General features: G+C 37.3%; 1 protein-coding gene across 5 annotated transcripts in view; it reads left to right on the top strand.

Moving 5' to 3' along the window:
• Positions 1-19,004, top strand: part of col12a1b (collagen, type XII, alpha 1b) — a 98,688-nt gene that overhangs the window by 9,585 nt on the left and 70,099 nt on the right. For all 5 annotated transcript variants that reach the window (XM_039690220.2, XM_089118913.1, XM_039690219.2 and 2 more), the window contains exons 10-16: positions 145-747; positions 2,187-2,465; positions 3,614-3,889; positions 12,440-12,709; positions 15,151-15,417; positions 16,777-16,969; positions 17,061-17,188. In XM_039690220.2, coding sequence (XP_039546154.2) covers positions 145-747; positions 2,187-2,465; positions 3,614-3,889; positions 12,440-12,709; positions 15,151-15,417; positions 16,777-16,969; positions 17,061-17,188 — 2,016 coding nt within the window. The remainder of the gene's footprint in view (positions 1-144; positions 748-2,186; positions 2,466-3,613; positions 3,890-12,439; positions 12,710-15,150; positions 15,418-16,776; positions 16,970-17,060; positions 17,189-19,004) is intronic.

Genomic DNA, 19,004 nt, shown 5'->3' with positions numbered 1-19,004 from the left:
TTTGGAAATTACCACCACAAAATCAGTCATTTTGATCGCAAAAATCACAAAAAAAATCGTGAAATCCTGGTGGGACTGTTTAACCATCCACAGTAATCCAATGATTAAATAGTTGTTTGACCCGCAAGCTCTTTTTACCTCTAGAATGTTCTCTTGGTGTTGATGTACAAGCCGACGTCGTTCTCCTGGTCGACGGTTCCTACAGCATCGGTCTTGCAAACTTCGCTAAAGTTCGAGCTTTCTTGGAAGTCCTGGTCAACACCTTTGACATTGGGCTGGATAAAGTTCAAATCAGCTTGGTCCAGTACAGCAGAGACCCACACACTGAGTTCTACCTGAACACCCACCACGATCTGAGCGCTGTGGTCAAAGCCGTGCGAACGTTCCCCTACCGCGGTGGCTCCACGAACACCGGCAAAGCGATGACGTACGTGAGAGAGAGGATTTTTATTCAAAGCAGAGGTGCTCGTGCGAATGTACCTCGTGTTACGATTCTGATCACCGATGGGAAGTCCTCGGATGCTTTCAAAGACCCGGCGGCTAAGCTTAGGAACACGGATGTGGAGATTTTCGCCGTGGGCGTGAAAGATGCCGTCCGCTCTGAGCTGGAGGCCATTGCTAATTCTCCAGTGGAGACCCACGTGTACACCGTTGATGACTTTGATGCTTTCCAGAGGATTTCCAATGAGCTGACCCAGTCTATCTGTCTCAGAATTGAGCAAGAGCTTCTGAACATCAAGAAGAGAAGTAAGTATTGTTTGATTTTTTTTTTTTTCACTTTTTTTTTTCAAATTTTTCCATTTTCTAACTCAAGTTTTACCGTTTTCGAATCCATTCAGCCAATTTTCTGATATTTAGAAGAATATCAGTAACCAGACAATTTCTGGTCTTATTGACCTCCATAGTAGGAAAAAATATATACTATGGAAGTCAATGAGACCAGAAACTGTCTGGTTACTGATATTTTTCTAAATATCAGAAAATCGGCTGAATGGATTCGAAAATGGTAAAATTCAACTTTTTAACTCTGGGGGAGTTGTAAAATGAGCCTATTTCCAAAAAAAGTGGAGTAAATTTGTCGAGCTCTCTGTCTGGACTTGCTGATCATGTATTTCGAACTCTGGTTTTGTACCAATCTGTTCAAAAGTTCAAAGGATTAGTTGACACAAAAATTGTAATTCTGATATTATTCAATCACTTTCTTTCTTTCTTTCTTTCTTTCTTTCTTTCTTTCTTTCTTTCTTTCTTTCTTTCTTTCTTTCTTTCTTTCTTTCTTTCTTTCTTTCTTTCTTTCTTTCTTTCTTTCTTTCTTTCTTTCTTTCTTTCTTTTCTTTCTTTCTTCCTCCCTCTGTTCCTCCTTCCCTTCATTCCTTCCTTCCTTGCTCCTTTCTTTCTTTCTTTCTTTCTTTCTTTCTTTCTTTCTTTCTTTCTTTCTTTCTTTCTTTCTTTCTTTCTTTCTTTCTTTCTTTCTTTCTTTCTTTCTTTCTTTCTTTCTTTCTTTCTTTCTTTCTTTCTGTGGATCACAAAATAACTTATTTAGCTGAATGTCCAAGCTGCTCAACTCCAAACGAAACAAATAGTAAGCAAAGCTGTCAAGCTCCAAGAAGAAACAAACAAACAAGCACCAAAACTTATTAGTTGTGTGCTGTATTTCAAGCAACCTTTTTTTGGCCAATTATCATGGGAAACCAAAGGGAAAAGCTTATTTAAAATACTAAAATATAGGGATGGACCGATATGAAAATTTTGGCCGATAGCCGATATTTCTTTATATTTGGAAGCCGATAACCTATATATCGGCCGATAAACTTAAATCCAAATTATTATCTAATTTTGAGAGCCTGATTACAAAAACAAAAGTCTCACAATTAAATCCATGTCCCAAGCGCACACAATTATATTGATGTTCTCATTATAGTGTTGTATAGCTAATATCACAGATTTGCGCTGCACATGTTGAACCGATTTTTTGAAGAGATTTCAATCATATTTCAAGAAATTCAAAAGCATAAACAGTTCTCAACAAGTGTCTCAGCTGAAGGGAATAATACATTATTTATCGGCTTTAATTCATCGGCCACATTTTCGAACCAGGCCGATAACGATAAGATTAAAAATGAACGTATATCGGCCGATATATCGTGCATCCCTACTAAAATCTATTTAAATTCTGCTCTCTCTTCTAGGTCTGATTGCACCGAGATCTCTGACCTTCTCAGAGGTGACCTCCAGGAGTTTCCGAGCTTCTTGGGTAACAGATGCCGTGGATGTGCAGTCATATCTGGTGCAATACAAGCCTGATGCTGACACAGATGTGGGCTACGTCTCCGTCTCTGTGCCGGGAGACACTCCTACGGCCGTCTTACATCACCTTACTCCAGTCACAAAGTATGAAGTCAAGGTTTACGCCCAGTACCAGAAGGGAGAAAGCTTTCCTCTATCAGACTTTGAGACCACACTAGAAGGTTAGTGACTGTTAGCTAATTACTTTTAAAGGAATGTTGTTCTTTATGATCTTTTGTGCAACACAAAGGTTTCTTAACCCTTGTGCATCCTTATGGACATTTTTGTCTTTTTCAGTTTTGTTTTTTTGATCACTTTGCCTGTGTTAAAGCTAACTGCAAAAAACTTGGCACAGGTGTGTATTTTTATTGGAATTTTACAATTTCACCGTCATTTTCTTAAAAGAATATTTTTTGCATTAGGTACAAAAAATACTCCCTCTCAGCACCTTTTGGACAAAAATGTCCCCATTGAAACGCATTAAAACTGCCATTTTTAATCCCCGGTTCAGTTAACTATAAAATTATGCAATCTTTGTTAAGAGGCTTTCATTCTGATGGCAAGGCTTCAAAATTTTATTTTTTACTATTTTTTTTATCAGTTGGTGTAATTTTTTTTTTTTTTAGTTTGGCCTATAAAACAAATATCGCTTTATTCCTGTTTTCTGGTTCGGCATATTATAGAGCCAACTGAAAAAATTATGCAACAATATTTGTGTGGCTGTGTTGGTATGGATGTCAGAGTATGGTTAGTATGTATTATAAAAAAATATGTGTGTGTGCGCATGTGTGTGTTTGTAATACCGAAAGAGAAAAACTGCAAATAACAAATCCAATCACTGTGAGCTCCAGTGGGGTTTTGCTGGCACCCAATAAGGGGAAAATATGTTACTACGCCCAAACAAACTGTTACCGAAAGCTCATTTTTTGAGATATCATCCTCAAATTTGGAACACAACCTATTTAGATTTATGGCTTTGAATTTATTGCAGTTTTGAGATATATTTTAAATATATAAAATATATTTTATAAATAATTTTCATAAACGTCTACCTATATAACTTTTTTTTGGATTTAATTATTATTATTTTTTTACTTCAGCAATAATCTGCAAATGGTCTTCTTTAAAATGATACCAAACTTAAGTCTGTGCTCCGAAACGTCACATTTTAATGACAGTTTTTTAACATGGACATTTTTGTCCTCTTTTTACCTGCTATGTGTAACTTTTTTTAATTGATGCACAAGGGTTAAAGAATATCCTGCCCATTGTACTTCATGATTTGTTTTTTAGTCACCTTTTTGTGACTTCTATGTACCGATTTGTGCAGAACAAGGAACCGTGAACGACCTGAGAGTGTCCGAGGAGACCACGAGCAGTTTCCGTGTCTCCTGGGGGAAGGCTCCCGGTCCAGTAGTGCGGTATAGACTCACGTATGTTCCAGTCCAAGGGGATAGTGGGGTGCTAGAAACTGCAACAGTTGGCCCTGAGACCACCATCGTTCTGCAGCAACTTTCCCCAGTTACGACATACCGTGTCTCTGTGGCAGCCGAATTCCCATCAGGTGTTGGACCTCAGATGACGATTGATGGAACAACCAAAGAAGGTGATTAGTTTTTACATTCATCTAGGTCACGTGTGCCCACTCATTCTAGCATTTTCATTGTTTGCTTCCCAGGCATTTATAGACCCACAAATGGCTTGAGGGTGTGAATCTCTGGAATTTCAGAAAACTGGTGTAAAGTTTTACCACGATTGAGTGAATGGAAAATCGCAGTTGATTTTGACAAAAACTCCATGAGACGTACGTTTCCCAGAATTTCTTTCGTTGAGTTTGGCGATAAATGTCTGTTTGGTTAGGCAAAACCTCTGGGTTCTTTATCAAGGCTGAGAGTAGTTAGTGTCCAAGCATGAGCCAGATGTGTCTTAATGGCTGCCTACAGCAATGCAGCTGCAGTCTGTCCACAGTTATTATCTGCGAAGGACAAATCCCAGGTCGTGACTTTTAACTCCTGTGTTAAACTAGAGATTAGTCTCTGCATTGTCTCTGTTCCAGTCAACAGATTTGTGTTTTTGCTGTTTGCTAAAGACAGACAGGTGTGCTCACTGCTGTTACTAAGCCTGGCCACACACTTGAAGACACAACGCCCAAAGATCTGGCGAGTGTAGCCTGATTCGAGTCTTCTCGCAACCGACTTTGTCCAAAAAAATCCTCAATTTTGTGGTGTGATTATGATAATTTCCCGATTGCGTGGCAAACATGTTTTGACTATTGATTACTCTTTTAACTTGTTACCCAAATTTAAAAAAAAATCAAAGTAAAAGTAGTTCATATTACTTTTGCACTTTATTCCATATAATTTGTCATACAATAAGGATATAGTATACAAGACATGTGGACTACTTTTTTTGGGGGTCATTTTTGGAGCTTCCCAGTCACCATTTTTTTTCATTGTCAAACATTTGTAAATTAAAAAATATGGTGGGATCAAACTAGCAACCTACCATGTACAATTACTTTCTCAAAAGAAGCATAAAGGAGATTTCCCAGGACTAAAAATTGTTTTAAAATCGTTTCAGTGGTTCATTAAGTCGTAACAGGGTAAAAGGCAATTGCGGTCCTATATCTGTAGGGCCCTATGAAATCCGTTTTATTTTTTCCCAAATTCCGTTTTATTTTTTCCGTTTTAATTTTTGGGAATTAGTTTTTTTTTTACCCTTGACTGTTATTTTAGTTTTAAAAATAGTATGCTTTTAAGATAATGATTAAAATGTATTAAAAAATACAAATAAATTAGGAATGACGTTTACTCAGGAGCCGTTTCAGGACAAATACAGACGCGTGAATGAGAAATGGAGGGAGAGCGGGAAAATACAACTGAAGGAATACGCTGTGTGTTTTAAATAGTGTTAAAAAAACCGAAATGCAGTACGTGGCGGCGAATTAGTCAATGTGTGGGAAACACTGCATAAATCACGTGCGAACTGCAAACTGACGGCTTATAGCGTCGAGTTTCTTAACTTTTAGCCGACGAAAGCAGAGCCGTGGAGAGCCGCTTCCTTCGCCATGCTTTCATTGATTTGATTTCGTCATTGGAGCTGAAATGACGGGTTGACGGGTTTGTGTCGCCCAGATTTGCTTCCCCCGGTCTGCATTTTCACCAGACATGCGTTCATCTCCCACACAAAAACAGAATTTTAAACCAAATATGTAAAATCAACGAAATTCCGCGTTAATTGGCCAATTCCGCGATTCCGTCCGTGATTTCGTTATCGCGGAAATCACAGGGCCCTATATCTGCTATAACCACGCTATGAAAGATTGCCAGATCGGGTCGCGTTTATGTAGTTCTAATGAGACACGAGAAAGCTACAAATTTGACTTGCTTTACGTCAAGCCGTTACAACAGTCATTATTTCGTTTTTCTTCGTTTCTGATGTCGCAATACATCATACTTTCATAATCATGCTACATACTCGACCTTGTCTGTGGACATCGTTCATCCCAAAGCTGGTGCTGATAAACAGCGAGTGTGCGTGCGACGGTAGGATGCGGTAGGCTAAATTAATTACAGCAGCGGTAATGAACAACAACCTGTAGGGCGACCGCAGAGGAAAGGTTACTTGGTGTTGCTTTAAAGGCATCTGTAAAATAGCAATAGCACTAAAGCTTCTGGGAACCAACGAATATATCCCAGACATATCCCGTTTCTCCAGAAGAAGAAAACGGTCCACTCAAATGTGGAGTTGTAATTTTGTTTGTGTAAATGCAAAAGGTGCCCAGTGAAAGTCCCTGTGAGTGTATTGGAGCATAAGATCTGAGGTTATTTTTGTAGAAAGAAATAATTTGAGAAAGTACAGCCTTGGAAGGACGAGGGCATTTTAAACATCCTCAGCCCCTGTCAGAAAGGATAAACAAATAGGTTGAACTGAGTCAAGTGATTATAATGCTCTTTCTTTCCTTCAGCCCAGATAAACAGCTCACAGGTCTTATGGGGTTTCAGAGGAACGAATCTTAAACTACAGTTACAGTAACATGGCTACAGTCTACTCTAATGAAATTACCAGAAGCAAAGCTTGCCCAAGACCTTAAATCACTGAATTCCGGTAATCTTATGTCACAGAATCTGCCGTGTCAGAGTTGAGGGCCAAAGATTTGAGTGATGGAAAACCATCCCAAAATAAAAATTCTGTCTTCATGGAGAATAAAAGAAGTACTCTGAGATCAAGAGTCAAGAGCATTTTTTGTCCATGCACTGAAAACATATTGTGACTGAAAGTACCATAAAGGTTGTCCAAATGAATCAGGCCCCTAAATAATTCTAAAGCTATATTATATCTGCCATTATTCATCTGTTACAGTAATGTAGACCTGGTATGGATCTCTCGAAATGGTATCCTTATATTCACCGCCATTACTTTGCCTAGCCATAAATATGGTGGATGAGGAAGAAAAAGTCACATGACTGATGAAGATTAGCTTTTAATGACTTGGAATACAGTACACAAGTGGTTCCCTATTGTAATTTGTGGAGAGATTTATGGGTTTGGAAGAACGAGAAGTAAAGATTAAGTGAGATTAAGGGTGTGTAATGAGGGTTAATTGAGGTTTGGCTAGAGATTTGGCCTGGTGCATCATAGTGAAGTTCAAGTTCAGGTTTAATGTGGACCATGAGGTGGTTTCTCTAGCTCACAGAAGTCCCTATATGATAGGGTGACCATATTTTGACTACCAAAAACCAGGACACTCGGCCCGGCAAACAGATGGGCCTACTCATAAGATACTCGAAGTTTACTCATAGATGCCTTATTAATTTCAATGCATTTAAAGTAGGTTATGCCTCCTCTGTATGGATAGAAAATGGTTATATTGTTATATTGGTCACTCTACTATATGATCTGTGAGGAGCGTGGCATTGTGGCTTGAATATGGACTGACATTGAACATGTCATTGAGATGGTAATTTCAGTTCCTCCATCCATCCATTGAGACTCGGTCAGTGGGAGCTGGGCTAAATTAAGTTCTCAATTGCAAAAAAATGACATAATGCAGGAACTATGCGCCTCCGTCCCACTCCGGAACAAAGGAGTAGAGCAGTTACCCAGACATCTCTGTTCCTTCCTTTGCGTCCTCAGGAGGATATGCATGAGGCAGAGCACAAAAGATTTCCGTTCTGTCCCCAATCTGATGCAGGTGTGTATTGACCGGGCTCTGGTCCAGTTTATGACCTAGTGTGTCCATTTGTAGAGCAGAGATACAGTCCCAGATGCTATGTACATTTTGAGGTAATTTACAATGTCATAGCCAATCATTTACTTGTTTGTGTTCAGCAATTCTTCAACAGGGTCAATTACTGCAAAAAAGATGATTTCCAGCAAATCACTGAGGAGACCATTAAACTTTTTGTGGGAAAAAAATGCGAAATGCAACGCGAGATGTTGTAATAGTTAAATTTTGTTATTTTTGTTGTAGCTTTTAAGCATTTCTGAACTAAAGAGTCGGCATGTAAAGAATTTGCAACCCATTGTGACGTTTCAATTATCGTAACATAAACATTTAAAAAGAATTGTTCTTTTTTTTCATAATAATTTAAAGGAGAACTCCGGCGAACAATGAACCTTTGGTCTAATAAAACATCGGTACCTAGTCAATCGTTCTCTGATTTGTTTTCATGATAATCGAATGTAAAGAGTTTTATCTCTAAAAACTGTTTAGCGTATAATGCTAGTAATGGGGGCATTGACTAAGTAAAAAGAAAACGCTAGTTTATACCACTAACAAGGCTCAAAATAGCGCAACACTAACACAGTAACATAATGAGGCTCCATACATGCAAAACAAAGCATTAAGAAATTTGTAAGTGTACAGACCGTTTAATAAGAAGTAGTGGTGCAACGGATCATCATTGATCCGTGATTCGTTCGGATCAATGTCTTCGGTTCGGCACACACGTGATCCGCGGATTGATTATGATTTTTTTTTTTTAAATCACCTGTATGGGACCATTTTGGATTTTCCATCAATTATAACATGAAGGAAAGAGGTTAGTAGATAAAACCGAGACGTACCACCGCGGCATTTAAGCCGCCCCTTGTTGCATAATCAGACCGGGCTAAAGCCATCACAAATGCTATCGGTGTGTTTATAGCTGCAGACATGAGGCCATATTCGGTTGTGCAAAACGAGGGCTTTAAACACATACTGAAAGTACTTGAGCCACGTTACGACATGAACTGTTGTGGATGAACTATCCCGAGCATCTGTTGCGCTCACGACAGACAGGTGGACTTCTAGGGGAACGGAGTAATGTGACGATAACCGCTCACAATTTAAAAGTGTTAATAATCAAAAAGACAAAACCTATGTTTATTTGTCTTGTCTTTATGAAGACAGTTCACTTCGCGGATACAGACAGGAGCCATCTTAAAAATTAGTCTTGATAAGTCAAACCACGAACGTCGCGCTGAGTGATCTGAACTGTATGAAGTTCAGCGAACTTCTGAACTGTATGAACGGCGTTCGGGGATCGACTTATCGAGACTATTTTTTAAGATGGCTCCTGTCTGTATACACAAAGTGGACTGTCTTCATAAAGTATCTTCTTATTAAACAACGGTCTGTACACTTACAAAGTTCTCAATGCTTTGTTTTGCATGTATGGAGCCTCAGTATGTTACTGCGTTAGTGTGGGGCTATTTTGAGCCTTGTTAGTGGTATAAACTAGCGGTTTCTTTTTACTTAGTCAATGCCCCCATTACTAGCATCATACGCTAAACAGTTTTTAGAGATAAAACTCTTTACATTCGATTATCATGAAAACAAATCTCAGAGAACGGTTAACTATGTACCGATGTTTTATGTTATTGTTATTGTTCGCCAGAGTTCTCCTTTAAGCTTTGTGCAAAGTGATGGTCTCGAGTCTGTTAAATCCGTTGCTGGATAAAAACCGTGAAACTAAAATCAGCTGTTTTGTTTCACTATCCAACAGTGGATTGAAAAATTAAACAAAATGATCCCATATGCATATATACAAAGGAGAATCAATCAATGTAAATCAATGTAAACTCAAAAGTGCACGCATGTGGAGCTGCCTTGCACTTTAGATCGGTTTCAAAGGGATTTTTTTCTCGTTAGAGTTGCACTCGGTCAATAGAAGTGAGACTGATTACAGTACATAGCAGGATATTATACTCTTACACCTGGATATTAATTTAAAATAAAGACTTAATCAGCTAGATACAAAACGGGTCTTTGAACTACATGGGTATCCTCAGAGGAGGATTGTTCTTCCTGTTTGCCATCTGTCAAAGCGCGTAATGCATTCAAGCTGGTCTCGCTGTCCGGCTCATGAACCCGGAGATGTACGTAAAGAACAGATGAAGGGGACAACCGAAAGCTCTTTCAGCACCTGCGCTCTCCCGGTGATTGACACAAGGTTAAACTTCAAAAACACTGCGGAAAATGTACTGCATGTGTATGGCCTGTCTCGGCTTTGGATTTCGGAGCAGCATGGGATGCTGGATTGGCTATTTGAATGGAATTGAATCTGTAAATGGATATAAAAGATCATTTGAATTTCAAGGCTCTTTTAAAGACAAAATCAAATAAAATCCTGCTGTTGGGCTGCATAAAAACCTCACATGTTGAGAAAAGATGTTAGAAGTCACATTGTTCAACAAGATGCACTGTTTCCAATTTGTGAAAATTGCGGGACTTATAATCGTGTCAGGCTGGGATGAGACAGAACGGGAGGGGGTGAAAAGTCAAGGATAGAGTGATGAAGAATGACTTGGGATTTGAGAAGGTATAAGACATCTGAGAGCTCTTTATGGTGGGTTTTATGGGGATTTGCCTTGTTTTGGAAAAAAAAAACATAAGTTGGCAAGCGTTCGCTTCTCTGCTTCTTCTCCATAGTCTCAGTATCTTGCAATGATTTAAAACCGTGTATATTTTTCGGTAACACTTCAGAATACAGTTCCTTCGTTAATGAATAACTACACAAGAACCAATGAGTAACACAATATTAACAATCTAGTTACTATTATTAACTAAAAGAAAGTCTTAGTAACGAATTAGTAAGTAATAGCTCACAGATGAAAGTGTTAAAAGATGCTTCTGTGGGAATTACTAATTATTTGGATTCGTATCAGGGGTGGAGTGGGACCAAAAAGTCTACCGGGAAATTTCGTAGACCACCGGCCCTCGTCGCCGGCACGATTAGCCAACAGCATTTACAGTTTTACTGATTTAAAGGGAACTTTGTTGTACTAGTATGCTGGAGTAAAGTTCATAAATGGTCGTTCTTTCCCATAGTACTTTCTAAAACTAGTTGGATGGACTCTGTGCCTCTGGGGGGGTTCGGGGTCATGCTCCCCCGCAAGAAAATTTTGGACATTTTAAGGTTATAATACATCAATCTCATACTCTCTGAGAGATCGAAATTAAGACCCATGAACTGCTCGTTGAACAAAGAAAAAACATTAATTTGTACCAGGACAATAAAGAGGGCTCAAATATTTTTTTAGTTATGAGAGTCTCAGTCTGCATTACATTATCAATGGTGTTTTAGGATGCCAAACAATTATTATAATAATGTAATAATGATTTATAATTATTCCTATGACGTACTGTAAAATCCATTTATAGCCTATAAATGTGTAAATGAAAATGAGTATTTCAAAAGTATATTTTAACCTACATTACACTATAATATAGGAAAATTAAAATACTTTTGTCCTAATTTCTTCACTTGCAAGAAATAAACCCTTGCTCTTTTATTTAGGAGAAAACACCAGATGATCGCGAGAGCAAAGTAATCACGCAGAACACACTGGATGCTATTCTAATGTCAGTTATTATAATGGCGCAACGCCATATGGTTTCAATTTTAGTTCGTTGGCAAAATATAACATAAAATATAAAATTAGGTTTTACATTTTACATATCTGTGTTGGGAAAAGGGAGAAGAGAGAGTTCGGCAAGGAGGATTCGAACTCGCGTTCAGCGCATCAAAAAGCTGCATTCAAACACTTCACGCCCTACGACCTGGCTACACCACTGAGGCTGTTCTATGACGGGTGTCGTTTTGCTGTAAAGACAGGCATTTAGTGCAAATATATGCTCCGTTATAAAAAATGTAACAAAAAATTGTTTTCTTCCCTTAGCTTGGGCCATGGCGAACTTCCAATAAATACATTTTATCAGACCGGGCCGGCCCTCGCGGCCTCATAACACTACCGGCCCACCGGGAAAACTCCCGACTCTCCCGATTGCCACTAAGTTACTGATTCGTATTATAAAGTGAAGATCATTGGAACTAACTAGTAATTACTCAAGTGTTACTACATGATCTAGTCATGATTTGTGCAACCGTTTGAGATTTTTGGTGAACTTTAGTATACTTTTAGAAAATGTCTTAAGTAACACTTGAGTAATTACTAGTTAGTTCCAATAATCTTCACTTTATAATACGAATCCAAATAATTAGTAATTCCCACAGAAGTATCTAGTAACACTTTCATCTGTGAGCTATTACTTACTAATTTGTTAATCAGAGTTTCTTGTTAGTTAATAATAGTAACTAGATTGTTAATATTGTGTTACTCATTGGTTCTTGTGTAGTTATTCATTAACGAAGGAACAGTATTCTAAAGTGTTACCTATTTTTCATGTGTATAAGCACAAGAAAACATATGTATATCTACATTTTAGCTAGTTGCCAAAACAGAATTACTTTAACCTAATGTACTAAATTAACTAAAACTATACAGATTGCAAAAAATTGGTTGGTTTTGGCAAGGTGTGTGTGTGTGAGAGTTTAGTTTCGTCTGAATGAATTAGTGCTCATTGCAGCCGTGCTGCACCAGTGACACCAGAGACATCATGAGAAATGGCCCGTTTGCTTCTGGAAATATCTCACAGATTGAAATACAGTTTGGGATGAAATCCTATTCTTGCTTATAAATCTTTTTTTTCTGTGAGCAAGTAGTCATTTTATCCAAAGAAACTGTGCAATTATAATTATACAGTTACAATCCACCATTTATGGCATTGCTCAAATGAATGGCATTTGCTAAATCAAAAATTGGTCTTGAGCTTTATCCACTCAGAAATGTATTATATTAAAGTTAGTTTTCGTTGTTGTTTTGCCTGCAGAATTGGGTTCACCGAGAGACTTGATAACCAGTGATGTGACCGACTCCAGCTTCATGGCGTCGTGGACGGCCGCTCCAGGAAGAGTGAGGCAGTATCGTGTTCGATGGAGGTCTCTGTTCTCTGGGGAGTCTGGGGAGAAACTGGTGCCTGGAGATGTGACCAGCACACTGTTGGAGAACCTCACCCCTGAAACACGCTACCAGGTGTCTGTGTTCGCATTGTATGACAGCGGGAGCGGAGAACCACTTGTGGGAGAGGAGACCACTGATGGTATGTTTTAAATGTTATTTTAGTTATTGTAGTAATCCCTTATCCTCTACATCAGGGTTTCCCAATAAGTAGGTCTGCACAACTAATCTATATAAAATACAATTTAAATTTGCTATTATCGAGTTTAAAAAAGGCTGCAATTAAGTTTAATGCGCTGCATGTTTCAGAGTAAAGCTTGGCACGGTGTTTAATTTCCAAAAAGGTTTCAAGCGTTTTACCAGATTTGTTAGAAGAAGCATATATAAACTAGACGTCAATGAAACAGAGACTTAAATAAAAACTAGACGGTTTAACGTTTAGAAGTGAAGAATTTAAGAACATTGTAACGGTGTCAAATTAAATGATTATTTTCTCCTTTTAAAGTATAATTTCAATAGTAATTTACTTCTGTCTTAAAGGGACACTCCACTTTTTTTTGGAAATAGGCTCATTTTACAATTCCCCTGTCAAGTTTACTTATCAAGAAACTTTACTGTCGTGCCATAAGTGCGGCAGGCGTAATGATATGACGCAGCGCCTGAAAATAGGCTAACTTCCGTCAACATAACTATACAAACTTTGTCCTGGTCACTTTGGAAGTTACCGAGCTGGGTAAAGTTGTGCTTTATCAGCCGATTTTCTGTCGGTCTTAGTGCACAATGTCACTACAGAAGAGTCAAGTTTTAAATAAGAAAAATATCGAAACTCTTTGGTCATTTTTTTTTTTTTTTTTGAGAAATGCTAATGGTCTTGTCCACTTCAATGATGTATGCTAAGCTATGCTAAAAGTGGTACCGCCAGAACCGGAGATCGGCTGAATGGATTCAATAACGGTAAAACTCAACAGTTTAACTCTGGGGGAGTTGTAAAATGAGCCTATTTCCCAAAAAAGTGGAGTATCCCTTTAATGTTTTATAATTATAATTTATAATAATATTGATAATAATAGTAAATAATTCAACTCTAGTTACAAATTAAAAAATTGATGTTGAGGTTCATGTTGGTTCAAGATTACATACTGTATTTTTTTATTTATTTAATATGGACATAACAATAACATTGGACAAACCAGATGCATTGTTTACAGTGTAATAGCACATGTTCTAATTTTCAACACCTGTCCATAGGGGTTTTTACAACAGATAAAAACACTATGTGATTTTGGAACCTAAAAAGTTTGTTTAATCATTTTTTATGTTCTTTATTTCAAGTATAGCCCCTTGAGATGTACCATCTCATTTTCGAGGGGGTCCTAACATTAATGACAAAAAACAAGATGACACAGAGTAAAATATAAACGATAATTCAAACACATAAAGACAAACCCACACACACACTCACACACCCACTCGCACACCAAAAATGCTCCCCCGAAGCTAGCCCCCCACCCCCTCACCAGCCAATAATGCACAAATTATAAATAAATGCGTAAATAAATTGTTATACAATGGTACAATAAATAATATCAAAATAAAAATACAATAATGAAAAAAAAAGATAAATAATAAATAAATAAATAAATATATAATCCCTCTGCAAAAGATAGAGATAGAAATTTGTACATATAAGCAATTCAATACACCCACTAAAAATACGTCTGCTTACATGCACAAGTAAAGTATACAATCCATAATTGTAAACAAATACGCACATGTATACCATATGAGTGTTTCATGGTCACTTAAAAAGGTTCTTAAATGACTGTAAAAGATTTGGAAGATTCAATAGTGTTTATAGAACCCAATTATACAATTTGAGATGATTGACTCTTTGAAGGAAGAAGGATCTTAGGTTGTGTTAGATTAAAGTTATGGTTATCTTTAAATCTAGCGATCATCTTCTAAGAAAGAAAGATGATTCTTAGGGTAATACAGACCTGACAGGACATGCCCGCCTTTGCCTCGGGCTCAACCATTTAAAGTGCGCCAATCGACAACCTTGGCTTTTACTGTGGTCTTTGGTGCTCAGCTTGATCGAAGGAAAGGAATGGGAAATGAAAGAAACTTTTGAATCTTAGCTAGTCGAAAAAAATTATTGAAAGTTAGCGTGACTTCGTCAAGTTGTGGTTTGGCACCAAATCCTGGCGAGTACGCCGAGTTTTGAGTTTCTGTGCAGTAGTCACTCGCCTCCGGGTGGAAAAAGTGAGCTGATCGAAGCATGGGTGCAGTGAACATCACCACTGCTGGAAAGAGCAGATTTAAAGGGTTGCATGTGTGCAGGGCAGCCCATAATATGAGCCGTTGAACTCAAATCGTACAAACTTGTAGAAACTTAACACCAGTGTGGGGATTGAAAAGAGTATTGGAAATTGCTTTGCTTTCTTTTGCCTCACTTGTGGTTTCACGTTTACCTCCAACCATCTCTGCTTGTCTGTTTTTATTTAATTTGTCCATTTTTAATTTATCCAGACCCATCTAGTAGAATTTCAGTCAAATGTCCTTGTCTGTTTTGTCTGTTTGTAGCATCTGCATCCGCCAAGGCTTTAGTGGTGTTTGATGAAACCGAACGAACCATGCGCGTGACATGGAAAGCCGCTCCAGGCCCCGTGGTCAGCTACAAACTCACTTACGTCTCTCAGGTCAGCGGTAAAGAGATGACGATGAAGATCCCAGCCAACGTCACCACCACAATGTTGAGAAAACTGCAGCCGCTGACCACCTACCTCATCACCGTGCATCCCATTTACAAACGAGGAGAAGGAAAAGCAAGGCAAGGAGTAGGAACCACACGTACGTTGGCCAGCAACTCAAAGCCCATGAGTCACAGATATGTACAGACACACATCACCACTTACACTGGAAAAAATGAGGCTATTCCTCAGTACAGTTTTCCAGTACAAGTGTCTAAAAGTTCTTCAATCAAGATACATTTACTTGAGAAGTTTAAGTTTAAAACAAGAAAAAGATCTGCCAATAGGGTCAGAAAAATCAACTTGAAATGCATTTTTGGGATGTTTTAGCTTACCTCAAGGGCATCCAAGATGTAGATCTTTGTTTCCACAGTAGTTTCAATTTTGATACTTTTAGTTCAAACCGTTTGTGTCTGTCAGTCATATAATGGAGGTCTATGGTCACCACCTCATAGAGCATGCACAGAGAAGTCCAAATTAAACATGATTTAATGACTCGTAAATGTAAGTACACATTGATGGCCTAAGACATGAAACGAGCGGTTTGTGTGAGAAAACAAACAGTATTTATATAGTTTTTACCTACAATGCGCCCGCGCCCTCAGATTACTTGAATTTGGAGGTAAAAACGATATAAATATGGTTGGTTTTCTCACACAAACCGCTCGTTTCGTGTCTTAGGCCATCAATGTGTACTTACATTTACGAGTCATTAAATCATGTTTAATTTGGACTTCTTTGTACATGCTCTTTGAGGTGGTGACCATAGACCTCCATTATATGACTGACAGACAACAACGGTTTGACCTAAAATACTGTGGAAACAAAGACACCTACATCTTGGATGCCCTTGAGGTAAGATAAAACATGCCAAAAATTAATTTCAAAGTGAACTATCCCTTTAATTCAACAAGATGTTTTGCCTTGTTTTAACCAAAAGCTCACTTTATTTAGATGTTTTAGAAAACAAGACTTAATAACATTTTGCTTCTCATGTAAAGGTGTCTTAATTTAAGAACGGTTACATATTTGTAATAGAAAGACAAAAACACTGAGGAAGAACTTTTTTTTTTTCCCAGTGTAGGGTTATAAATTTGAACAAAGACCCTAAAAATGAGACTTTACATTAATGGACACGGACAAAAAAATACGGACAAAAAAACACATAGACTTACATTGAAAGAGTAGACCAGAATATCGCAATATTTAGACTTTTGGCTTGGTCCGGTACTCAACCACCCAAGCAAATGCATATCGAAGTGTTAAAATAACACCAGCAGTTCCCTGACAACCACCCAGAGCACCTTAGCGACGTTCAAGGCACATACTATTTACTTAGAAAATATACAAATCTAGTTGCACAGAATTTGAGCGTATGAATCAAAAATATGCGATTGCAATGTTTTTGTTATTGCATTGGGTTAGCATGTGCTGATCGCCGCCTTTTTTCATCCTACAGTGTCACCATATAAAGCCCCAAGAAACCTACAGACCTCTGAACCCACCAAAACCAGTTTCCGTGTGTCCTGGGACCCAGCTCCCGGTGATGTACGAGGATACAAAGTCACTTTCCATCCCAGCGGAAATGATATTGATCTAGGAGAACTTCTTGTTGGACCATACGACAACACGATAGTTTTAGAAGAACTCAGGTAATGTGTAATGTTTAGCATCAACGTTTTCTAATCATATTTCTTGTTTTAAGATGGCACATATGGTTTCAGTTTTGTTCTTCTTTCACAGAGCTGGAACTAAATACTCCGTGGCTGTTTTTGGCATGTTTGATGGAGGTCAAAGTATGCCGTTGGCCGGGGAGGAGAAGACCACCCTTTCTGATGCACCTATCAACGAAACACCGGTTGAAATCTCCGGTATAATCTCAGCACATCATTCTAAGACATCGTGTTTATAGTATGTTCTTAGCGTGCACTTTCTGTTGAAGTGCTTAGGTTAGGCCTCAAGAATTACTAAGAACCCCTGGAAGAATACGTGCAATACAGCATCATATGAACCAAGATGAGCCATTAAAGCAGAATCGAGTCAATGAGGTTAGATTTATTAGTACAGGACAAATAATCAACAATGTTATAGTAAATAAAATGATTAATATAAAATGCTGTATATTAAAGGTAATAAAATAAAAAATATATTAAATATATTATATAAAATATATTAAAGGTAATAAAATATGTTAATAATATATTAATAAAATAAATTGTTACTATATAAAACAAATACATAACAAATTTAATATGAATTATAATAAATGTATAAATATATTCATATTATTATTTTCTAAGAAAACCGTAGCTCACAATTCACCTTCAACTCCCCTTTCTAACGTACAACTTATTGATAGATTATTTTACTGTAAATGTACTGACAAAAAGTCAGGTTAAAAATAAAAATGATGACATGCCACCGAATGTTATCATGCAATTCTAGATTCTTTAAGAAGTGTCTTTCAATGCTAAAATAAATGAATGGGATTGTTCTGATGAACAAAAGTGTACAAATAGACAGTTTTATGGCGAGATCAAGTGTGTGGTGTAAAGTTGTGGGCTCAAAGCCTCATAACTTGAAAGACTTTCCAGAGGTGAAGTTGTGTAGCAGCGAGGAGTTCGGCAGCAGATGCAGGGAGGATGATGGGAATGTGCTGCAGGAGTTTAGTCGTGAAACGACCACAGCAAAGGTCACGTGAGGGCAGTTTTCCACATGTGTCACTGCAAACTAGCCCATAACCTTACATTATTACATTATCAGAAAATTAAACATTCCAAAGAAAAAAAATGTCTAGAATAGTTCATCAAAATGCAACAAGTTTCTAAAACCTCTTTCCACATCTAGGTCATACAGAATATCGGGTGGTGTTAACCTATAGCCTGATATCTGTTTAGTCTTTATTTTAGGATGCTGTTGTTGGCATGTAAGAGAGTTTGACCGAATGTGTGTGTCTCTCCCATTTTTTTTGCACTGTGAAAAAAATGCTCTGCTTTCATTTAGGCACTATTTCATTGAGGAGAGAGAGAATAGCACAAGTTTAGGAAAGTTTATGTTTCTTTGCTCTCCGTCGCTGTCTGCAAGCATTTTTTCAGACTAAACTAACAGTGGTATAATGGATCATACCAGCTTATGGTGGTCATCCTGTTTTTTGAATTTTTTAAAAAATTTATTAATATTTTATATGTTATTTTTAAACCAATTTATTTTTTATTTAGTTTAATTTAATTTAATATAATTTAATTTATTTATTTATTTTAATTAAATTGTATTTTTGTAAATTTAATTTAATTAATTTTTTAATTTTAATTACATTTTATTTTATTTTTTTAATTCAATTTATTTATTTACTTAAAAATTTTATTTAATCAAATTTTATTTTTTAATTAAATTAATTAATTAATTAATTAATTTATTGATTTTTAAATTTAATTTAATTTAATTTAATTTTTTATTTTTTTAAACCAAAATGGTTTACAGGTTGAAACCTCCTGGACCAGCGAGAAACTGAGTACAATCAGCTGGTGCCTCATTTTTATATATCTTAATTTTATGAGCATATGTGTGTAAATAATCAATTTCACAAGATATTTCTCACTTGCAGAGCATGTGTGATGGTGTCCGGTGAGATCACCAGTGCTCTAGCCTCAGTTTTTGGGGCTCTTCTCATCCTCAATAGGTATCTGG

Source organism: Pimephales promelas, chromosome 13, assembly GCF_988280905.1.
Source record: "Pimephales promelas chromosome 13, fPimPro1.hap1.1, whole genome shotgun sequence".
Classification (NCBI taxonomy): Eukaryota; Metazoa; Chordata; class Actinopteri; order Cypriniformes; family Leuciscidae; genus Pimephales; species Pimephales promelas.
This window is presented reverse-complemented; position numbering and strand designations above follow the sequence as displayed.